The sequence below is a fragment of the Struthio camelus genome, chromosome 2 (assembly GCF_040807025.1).
Source record: "Struthio camelus isolate bStrCam1 chromosome 2, bStrCam1.hap1, whole genome shotgun sequence".
Classification (NCBI taxonomy): Eukaryota; Metazoa; Chordata; class Aves; order Struthioniformes; family Struthionidae; genus Struthio; species Struthio camelus.
In genome coordinates this window covers 15,560,010-15,570,212 of record NC_090943.1, presented here as the reverse complement: position 1 = coordinate 15,570,212, position 10,203 = coordinate 15,560,010, and the positions used below count along the sequence as shown (strand labels likewise).

At 41.4% G+C, this 10,203-nt stretch overlaps 1 protein-coding gene across 3 annotated transcripts; it reads left to right on the top strand.

Annotated features, from left to right (window-relative positions):
- Positions 1-1,220: 1,220 nt before the first annotated feature.
- Positions 1,221-9,707, top strand: GJD4 (gap junction protein delta 4). Of its 3 annotated transcripts, XR_011139556.1 has the most exons (4): positions 1,221-1,558; positions 3,865-3,975; positions 4,614-6,062; positions 7,313-9,707. XR_011139556.1 is itself a non-coding variant. In XM_068934334.1 (3 exons), the coding sequence occupies exons 1-3, from the start codon at positions 1,495-1,497 to the stop codon at positions 5,798-5,800; spliced, it is 1,362 nt and encodes a 453-aa protein (XP_068790435.1). In that variant the 5' UTR covers positions 1,221-1,494; the 3' UTR covers positions 5,801-9,707. The 3 variants fall into 3 exon arrangements, 2 of the variants coding, with proteins under 2 accessions (XP_068790435.1, XP_009682263.2); XM_068934334.1 differs by having other exon boundaries at positions 4,614-9,707; XM_009683968.2 differs by lacking the exon at positions 3,865-3,975 and having other exon boundaries at positions 4,614-9,707.
- Positions 9,708-10,203: the final 496 nt, after the last annotated feature.

Sequence of the window (10,203 nt, the reverse complement as noted above, 5' to 3'; positions counted from 1 at the left end):
GTTTTGCATACAACAGTACTGAAAACAAGAAAGATCCTGTATCTACTACCACATTTAAAGAACAGCTTCGTTCAGTTGAGCGTGGAGTTGCACCACGTGTCCAAGTGCCATCCCTTCGCACGCCCCTTTTTAGGGTTGCCGTAGGATGGGGCTCCCCGGTACACACGATGCTCAGCGTGTCCCGCCAGAGGCTTTGCGCGCTGCGCGGTCAGAGAGCTGGCAAACACATTTCTCTGTGTGGCTATGCCGCTTTTTATTAAATGATCAGTTTTCGCAGGTAAAGCACATCCAGTCACAAAACTTAACCTAGTCATAGCTGGCCGTAAGTAACTCTCATGACGGCAGCATCGACAAACACGGCGCTGTCTGGACGGATGCCCCTTGCCACCTTAGAAACGCGGTCGCGGACCGAAGCAGGTTTGCGATGGCAAGCCTGTGCCCGGCCGGCAGCCCTTAGGATTCAGGCTGTCGTGACATCGCTTTTCACCCTCGCTACGTCACACGTAGACTCTTTTTCTGTCTTTTGGTTTTCTAAGTAACATTTCCTGGCAGTAAGTGCCCATATTGCGTTTGCCCGTATTACGGAGCAGGCTGGAGAGGACGGAGCAGAACATCCTACAAGTCGCTGATCCACAGGTGGGAAACGGCCGCAGGCTCTTTCCCCAAGGAAGCGGTGCCGCGAGGAGGGCTCGGAGCCTTGTTCCCACCCCCAGTTTTCCCGGGTGTAGGGCATCTTGGAAAGCAGCCATCCCCTGTTGTTTTAAGCTCCCCCAGTTTCTTGTTATGCCTGCAGGGAGGCTCGGCTCGTGTGCGAGGGAATTTTTGGTGCGCCTGTGATTGACAAGGCCATGGTGTCCCATCAGGGAGGCAGTGTTTTATTAATAAAATTACTCTGGGAAATTGCAATAAGATAGCTTCCTAGTGAAGAGCTGCTAGACTGAAAGTGCTTTTCAAGCACTGCGATGCGGGACCCTTCGTATCCCCTTTCCTTCTATTATCCATCGGTAATTCCTGGCAGGGAAGCAGAGCGGCTTCTCTCTGCTCCTGCGCTATGCTTCTCTCCTCTCTCTCCCCTCCCTCTGCCTTTCACCCCTGAAATATCTCAGCAATGCCAGGAGGCTGGTATGCCCTGGGCGGGTAAGAACAGTCTACAATGGTAGAGATTACGCCTGTTGTTTTTTGTCTGCTTGCAGTTGTCTGGACAGAGGATCCACAAAAGAGGTAGGAGCAGATAAATCTGAGAAGCTAGAACTTCTGCAGGAAGAACTATTAAACCCAGAGGAGGATTTGCTCCCCCATCCAAAGCGAACAGTCCTGTTCAGTTCATGAGAATAGTTCTTCGTCAATAAAGTGGTTCAGCATCTCATTTCCATCCCTTACCCTTCGCTCACATTTGTTGTTTTTTCTTTCTTCCCTCTCTAGGTCTAGCTTGCGTTGGAAATGCCGAAACCGTTAAGACATCAGGAGCTGGAAGTGTTGTGAACCCATTTAAACATGGAGCGGTGGGACTCACTGGGCATACTGATTATCACACTCAACTATAACGTGACCGTTGTAGGTAAGGAATTTTAAAAACATCTATTTTTTTTTCTTTTGTTGCTCCGTATCCCAGGGCCACTCTGTCTGACAGCTGATTTTCATTTGTTGCTATCAGTCTGAGTGATATCCTTAAAATAAGAAGTAATTAGTCAGGTTTGTGATATAAGAACGGTTAATATATTTCTATTCTTATTAAATAGATTCCTACTTCCTCTTTGACGGATGTTTTCTGAACTTTATGATAAAAACTTCTGGCAAGATTTTCAAATTTGGCTCTTCTTGACTCCTGAGCTTCTTGTCAGTACTACTGGCTGGTATGGACGATGGTGAAAACACACAGAGACAATATTTTATTTATATCAAATGAAGTGAACACTACAATGTATGCAATAGCTTTAGTGATGAATTAAATAATTTAGAAAAGGAGGAAAACCCTCTCTTTGCAGGAAGCAGTTTGTTTGTCATTAAATAGCCTTGCTTTTCGTTCTTCATTTTTATAAATCAACAAAGTTCACATGCATTTGAAAAAAAAAATGCATTTCTGTTTTTCCTTGGCTAATAGTGGCCTACTTCATTGATTTTGGAGGTTTTTTTCTTTTTTAAATAAGATACTGCTCCTCTTTCATGAACTACTTTGAGCAAGGTGTGATCCAGAGAAAAACTTTGAAGGGCTTTGGATTGGGACCCTTCTACTCAAATCGTGGAGAGCTGCTGCAGTTTGTGCTGCAGGCTGCAGGGAGCATACCCTGTGAAGTGGCAGTGGGTTCAGGCAAGGGGTGTCCTCTGGTGCACCTGATCGCGACCGAGCTGTGGGGGAAGGTGATGTGCCGAGGCCTTCTCCCTAGGATATGTGTCAGACTAAACCACTTCCTAAGGAGCTATTGATTTTTCTTCAGCAGCACTCCCTCTTGTACGTGTTCTAATTAAAAACTGATGGTGAACTAGCATGATTTGAGCTTAATTAACTAATGTGCTTCAAACAATTGGAGATCCTTGCAGGGAAAAAGTTCTACCAAAATGTGAAACATTATTTACTGAACATGAGTGATTTGTACAGTTTATGTTTTCCATTGAACTAGACTGTGTCAAAAAGAGGGTGATAGCAGAGCCTGTGTACCAAAACACAAGAATTTGAAAAACACAGTGAAACTGCCACTAAAGTTCAGGCAATTACAGATAAAATGGAAGAGTCTCAATTTATTTATGGTTAGATAATATATTATTTTGCCAGTAGCAGGAGGTTTTTATCATGATATCTCAAGTAGTTTATATAACCTTACCTTTTTTGCGATTGAAATGTTACCACTTCAGAGGGCAGTATTAGTAGTCTAACCCCTTAATCTGTTAGCCACAAATGGTTTGCATGGGGCATTTAATACGCATGTTCAATGCCGTAATGGGTATCAGACAAATGTTGCACAAGTAGCTGAATATTTAAGATTTACACTAAGTATGGAAAAGTAGCTTTATGACAAATAGAAAAGAACATTGTCCAGAACAATACCTGTAAATATCATAGTTTTTACAGAAAACTCTTTTGGGATTCTGATTTTTTAAAAGCCTTGAAACGTGTATTGGTGCTATTTCATAGACTGTGTGCCCTAAAAACTCTGTGTGCATGTTAGACATGCAATAACTACTAACGGCCTAGGGTTTTCGGTGCATTTCTCAGCTATTAACTACTTACAACACACTTCCTCATTTTATTCACTGAGTTTTGCTATTTGCCTCTCTGTGGTTACCACTGGTTCCTTAACCTTTCCTTAAAGGACAGATTAATCTCATCGCTATCTTCTGTTTTGTTTTTTGCTTCTTGTTCCTACTTTTTTGGGGGATGTGTTCTAAAAATATGTGAAACTGAAGCAGGGATTGCTAAACTAAATTAATTTTCAATATTTTTTATTTTTTTACAATATAACAGTATATTTTCAGGTTTTTATATCTGCAAACCAGCAAAAATTCCTCCCTCTTTCTGCCCAAGAAAAGGATTTTTCTTTAATAAGTACCTTTGCCAGTTATACAGCAGCGTGTTACTTTGCAAAAAAATCTTTTAACAAAAACTTATTCCATCCAAAAATGCTCCAAGAAACTGCACAAAGAACAGTCTCATTCAAAAGATGTGATATTTAGGGTAGCAATACCTAATTTTTTTCAGTGCTGTTGGTTTGATGGAATAAGGATAAGGCCTGATCCTTCCCACTGAATTGGATGAGTCTGAGCCTTACCTAAAGCAATTATATGAAAGAATTTTAGGGGAAGACAAATATGAATAAGCAATAAATTGAACAGCCAGATTGATAAGGCTTCCCTTGGTGTTTGTTTTAGGGCAAAAGGGAGCAATTGGTCTGAAAGGAGAGATCAGCAGAAGCAATGTGAATGAAGGCTGGAGATATCATGATGAGGCAACTAAAGAAGCATTAAAGAGAAATGACTGGGGTACATGTGTACAGACACAAACGTATATTTGTAGAACATTTTGCACAAATTTGCTAATTAACACCTGTTAACTAGCTCGTTAGTAAATCCCAATCTAGACAGAATAGAGATATTTTCTTGGATATAGCTAATCTTGCATTAGATTTATGGTTAAATAAGACCAAGAACAAATACTATGTCATGGAACAACTTCTTGTATCTGCAAGCTTCCTACTGTGCTAATTGATTTATATTAAAATAGGACAAAATTCAGGTGCACAGACATGAAGCAAACAATAAGAAAGAAGTGTAAGTGAAATGGGAATATTCACTCAACTCTTAATTCTTCTTACCAGATTTGGACATGTACAGAGTGTTTTAGTGAGACTGAGGTTTGGTTTGGCATGGTTTACTGTATGTCAGACTCCTACACTGCCGAATCTAGATGAAAGCTCCGGAATGTGTTAGCTAACACATTTTCACACAAGTTTCAGTCCCAGTCAAAACAAAGCCAAAGAGGAGCTTTCAGAAGAGGAAAATGATTACAGATGCTGTTTCTTCAAACATCTCGTCTACAGAGAGTGGCTCTGTCGTGTGCCTCTCATTAGGATGAGTTCCTTCTCAATGCTCTCTTTTTCTTACCTTTTGTTCTCTTCTAGGAAAGATCTGGCTAATGTTAATAATTCTGCTGAGACTGGCAGTGGTCGTGCTAGCAGGCTATCCACTCTACCAAGATGAGCAGGAACGCTTCGTCTGCAACACCCTGCAACCAGGATGCGCCAATGTTTGCTATGATTTGTTCGCTCCCATATCTCACTTTAGGTTCTGGCTCATTCAAACTGTGTCTATCCTGCTGCCTTATGCTGCTTTCAGCATTTATGTTTTGCATGAGGTAGCCATGCACATTGTAAGAATGCATTGTTCGATATATGGTTGCAAAGGCAATAAGGGTTTACCTAGCCCCACAGACCACAAGGAACGCAGTGCAAGTGCTGTTGTCAACAGACTAGACTGTGATGTAGACAGCCTGAGCGTCCTTAATTTTTCCGGGGCGTATACTGTTCATCTTTCTTTTAGGACGCTGATTGAGGCTGCCTTCGGAGCCGGGCAGTATTATCTGTTTGGATTTTTTGTTCCCGAGCGCTTTTCCTGCTACCATTCACCTTGTACAAGCATGGTTGATTGCTATATCTCCCGGCCCACTGAAAAATCCATAATGATGATTTTCATCTGGGGAGTCAGCAGCCTGTCCTTCCTGCTCAGCCTTGTTGATCTTGTCTGTGCTCTCCGGAGAATGACAGCAAGGAACCGACAGAAGAAGCTGCTGGCAAACCTCCATGCAAAGGATGCACATGTTTTAGATCTGCCTCCAGGACAGCATGACAGCTCTTCCCTACCTCGACATGAAGACCACCCAGTACCAAATGACAGCCAGAGCAGTAACGGCTCCTGCTCGCTTCTCTCTGAAGAGGAAGAAGAGTCTGTTCTTCATCCTGAAGTGGTGTCTCAGCAAACTGCCAGCACGAACCCTAACAGCAAGAGCAATAAGCCCTGTGTATTGGGAGATCTTGCTGCTAATCAAGACAACACTGAAGGGCCCTTGTGTGCTGATGACCAGCAAGGCACTACATGCAGGCAACTGAGACCTGGGCTTCAGCAAGGCTTCATTCAGGACACTGCCCTGGCTTTGAGACCTCAGATCAAGTCTCACCTTGGAGTTTCCTCCTCTGTAGTTCAGAACAAGCTTTTAGGACATTATGTTTCAGCCGAGCTAAAAAATTCTGATGCACAATCAAATTATAGCAGTACTAGTTGCCTGAGGTCAAAAAAATCAGAATGGGTATAAGAGCACTGAGTTAACACTACATTGGGATCCTGGCATGATGTGTTGTTGCATCGCTGAGGAGGCCTGAGGTTGTAGTTCAACTGGACACCTCAGCTGAGGTTATGCTGAAGAGACATGTTACTTTGCTGTGTTTGGCCAACTGAAGGAAGATGAAGAAGCAAAACTCTTTTGAGGAAGCAAAAACCTCTAATAAGAGCTTGAAGAATACCACAGTAAGGGAATTGTTCTCTGGGAAATGTAACAGCTTCACGTTCTTCTGAGTGTAAGTGGCTCTATAAAGCTGTGGACTGCCACTGATTTCTTTGATCTGTTTTTCCAGGAGTATGCATATCCACTTGTTTGCCCCGACCTAGTTTTATTTCCAAAGGTTGAGCTTGGGGAAGGCTTGACTTTTAAACATAGCTGTACGTTGTCTCTTTTCAGAAAGTTATTTAATCCTCTCATATTAAACTCTCTAAGCCCCTTTAAAAGCAAACGTTTTGTAGCAAAGTGCTAATGTATAAACAAGGCCTGGATCTTACTGATCTTTGGGGCTTGAAGGCTATGTCTGCACTTATTAGCAATACGGTGGTGGCTCCTCTTCCCTGGCCCAGAGGTCAACTGGCATGGTCTGGCCATGTCTGAGCTATTCAGCTCTGCTGGCCTTGAGAACAGGATGGCTGTGTCCAATCTATTTTTTGGGAATGGTCCTGTGCTAAGAGTCACTCGGGAGAAGGCTGGCAGGTAGGGCTGGAGGAGTGCCGGGGCTGCCTGAGCAATGAGACAGCGCAGGGGACCACGTTCCAGCGCTCATGCCCTGCTGCTACTTAGTACTAGTACTGGTGGAGGTAGATACACTACCAATATGTTTAGAAAGCATTGAATGCCTCTGTCTGTCTCTAGGCTGTAATTTTCAGCAGGGCAGATGACTCATTGAACCTATTTCAGGCATCTCTCAAGCTAGGGTGAGTCGCTCTGGATATACCTGTTCCGCCCACAGGGTGATTATCTCAGGCCTGGGCTTAGGGAAGGTTGTTTCTACCCCAAGAGAAGAATACAGTAGCAACGTCTATACAAAAACACTCACTTCTTTGTTTGATAGACCTCTAATGGTAATCATGCAAAAGCATGTTTAAATGGAGCGAGTCACGGCTGATTTTGTTATGCTTTGTTCTGTCCTTCTACTTTAATTCTGCTGCATTTGTGTAAGTGTGGCCGAGCACTGAAGCACAGCAGTGCGTGAGCTGTATTCACTCTTACCTACAAGTTAGAGGGGGCTGAAGGCTGCAGATAACTGCGGATCATCAGATATGGAGGAGCATGTACTCTGGGGAAAGGTACTGGTTATAGTGCCTTATAAAACTGATTATTCAGGGGATTGCAAGAGCTAGTGTTTGTAGACACTGCTTGGAGTTGAAGTAGCTCCCACTCCATTCAGACTCATGCAGAGGAACAGGCATAGATCCAGATCTGCCCCTAATCTGCCGTATAACAAGTTTTTGTAATGACTTTACGGCTGGCTCCTCTGTGCAGAACACCAAGGGAAAGCAGTTTTCACATCCTTTTCACTCTTATGGATGCAAAAGTTTTGAAGACAGGCCAGCGCGTAACATCCGTGCATCATTTCTCCCAAATACAAGGTAAGTAATAGCACTTAATTATCCCACATCTTCTGCATCTCCTCAAATCTCGGACACTTAGTCGATGGGCAGAACTGTTGCGTGGGACTGGAGGCAGAATTTCCATCTCCATGTAACGTACCTGGAGATCCTCAGGTATGCCGCAGAGATTTTTAATTACTACATTATAGGTAATGTTTTCCTCCTTATTAGCTGTGCTTGTTTCTTTTATCCTGCATGCTTGTTGTATGTTTTGTCATTTCCAGGGAAGGAGCCACATTAATTATTAAACTTATCATAGACAGAAAAACATTAAATATTTAATGTTCTTCAGCCTCCAAAGCCTCTTCAATGGAGTCTGTGCTGATCACACCTATTGTCACAAAATATTGCAGCAATGAAGCCTTTTATAATTCACTCTATCTTCTCAGCTGTGAGAAGGAATGCAAGGAACAAATGTGGATTGAGTATATCCTGTGCATCCCTCAAACTGAGATAGTTATATGTCTATAAATAGAATAGGATAAATAATAATGTGCGTTGTGGCTGGACACAATTTGCTTATTTGTGTCTTTAGCTAGACAGCTTTTAATGACTGAGGAATTTCCTTTTAAATCAAGAAGATCCTGCTTGTGTCTGGAATAGATGGTGAAATTAGTGAACTCCCTTGTTCTGTTTATGGTTTATTGTTGGGAGATTTTGCCCTTTACTCCTAATACTGTCCCTTCGCTGCAGACCTGGCTGCTCTCCAGACTGTATCCTCTTCGACTCAGCGTGGGGCCAGTGTAATGAGTATATGATGGATTTGTAAAAAGTGCGTACTGAGAGCAGGATTGTATGGACATTTCAGTAGAGAGCGAACAGAAGTTTCTGGCGTCAATAACCTGCTCCTTAGGGAATGTCTGTGAGTCTCTTTTAATGACCCTTTCCAAGTCACATATATTAAATTATGAAGAGGTGATCCGAGGAACTGGGTGAATCTGCTAGCAAGAGAAGACCAAGGGAAGATGTAAAGAAGCATTTGCGCTGTCTGAGCTCTCATGGCTGAAGCAAATCAGAAATGATGGTTGGGAAGGACATCAGCAGTGAGGAGGGACACACAGGAAAGAACATCTGTTTGAACGAAGAAACCGAGATGGCAAGCAGACATAATTTCTCCTTTTATTTAATATCACTGAATGTTAAGATAAGGCACTATGAACATGCATATTCTGTCCAGATGTCCTAGAAAGAGGGAGTAAAAGAAGTAATAGGTTTGGTTTAGGAATGGAGCAGGGAAGTAGCAAGATTTTCTGCTGTTTAAGCAAAGCTCTAGTCTTTTAAATTTCTGAACGTGACCTTGTGATTCCTTCCAAATCATATTTCATACTCTGGAAAATGTTGCAAAAACTACTTGTTAAGCTTGCTATTATGTCTTTAAATCTTTTGTTAACCCAGCTCCTTCAGAAAAAGCATTTCTGAAGATGGGCTGAAAACACATTACTCATAATACTGCCCTCAGGTAGCTTAGCTTTTGCATGCAAAGCTGCCGTAACTGAGGGACAGCGGTTACTCCACCAGTTGTACCCTTGTGGAACAACACATAAGCTATATTTATTGTTCATCAAGTCTCCTATGCTGCTGAACATGAAACTAGTAGGAAATATAGGACAGTAGGAAATAAAATTTTCTTTGGAAAATTCTAAAATACCTCAAAAAAACTTTTTTTTTTTTAGTATCTTTAACTGAAACATAACACTTCTCTTGCTAAATAAGTTTCTAACAGGTTGCTGGAGACCAAACCTTGGAATTTCCGTGTTTCTGTGCAGTAAAATCAAGACTCTTTGGGAGTTTCTTCAGTACCTGTACGATTTCAGAAAAAAATAACTGAAATACTTCTAAATTTTTAACCTTAGATAAAAAAGATTTAAAAACTTTTTTTCTGAACAAAAGTTTTGATTTTTTTTGTTTTAATTTGGAATATGCTTTTTAATACTGAAAAAGAAGCCAAAGCCCAATTCTAATCACTTTCTCCTCTTTCTTCACACTTTAGGTTGGTTCACTTTGATTTGCTCTCATCACCATAATAGAAAGCTGTGACTCTCTATTTTCTTGTGAAATGCACTGAAGACAGGTGTCTAGGGAATGCATAATTTCCTATTAGCAGCAGTTGTTCCCCATGACTCTCTCAGTTCAGATCAGGAAAGGTATTAAATCTGAAGTTAGCTGTGTACAGAGATCCTTAGTGTATTTTTTCAAATTATTAAAGTTATCTGCCCTTGTCTGATACATCATTATTGCAGTGATTATCTTTCTAGAAGGGATCATTGAGGAGGATATTAATTGTACATTATTTTATTTTGATGTCAGGATTACAAAGAAGAAAAGATAAATTATTAATGCTTATAATGTTTTAGGATAATAAAAAAACGCATCTTCAAAATTATGACGGTCAAGTAGTCGAAAAGGCTGTTCTTTAACTTCTGTCTTTTAACTTCTGTCTTAGTACTATTTTTAAGAGCCTGATATTCAAGTGGTAGAGAAGTAATTTTATAATGTAGTGCTCTTACGCTGTGACTGAGTTGCTAAAATGCTCTGTAAGTTAAATGGTCTCTGTTCAAAGTCATAACACAAACTCTTCGTCTGTGATAAACAGAAATGCTGATTCTGGAAAATGAGCTTAACAATGCAGAAATCTGATCAGAAAGTGTGAATTGTATCTTTACATTTAAAATAATCTAGCATCCATGTAGCCAGATTACAATCACAGTCTAGTTCACTAGCTTTTGCCTTTCATTCGCCCACTCCCAGTTCTGTTTCTTCCGC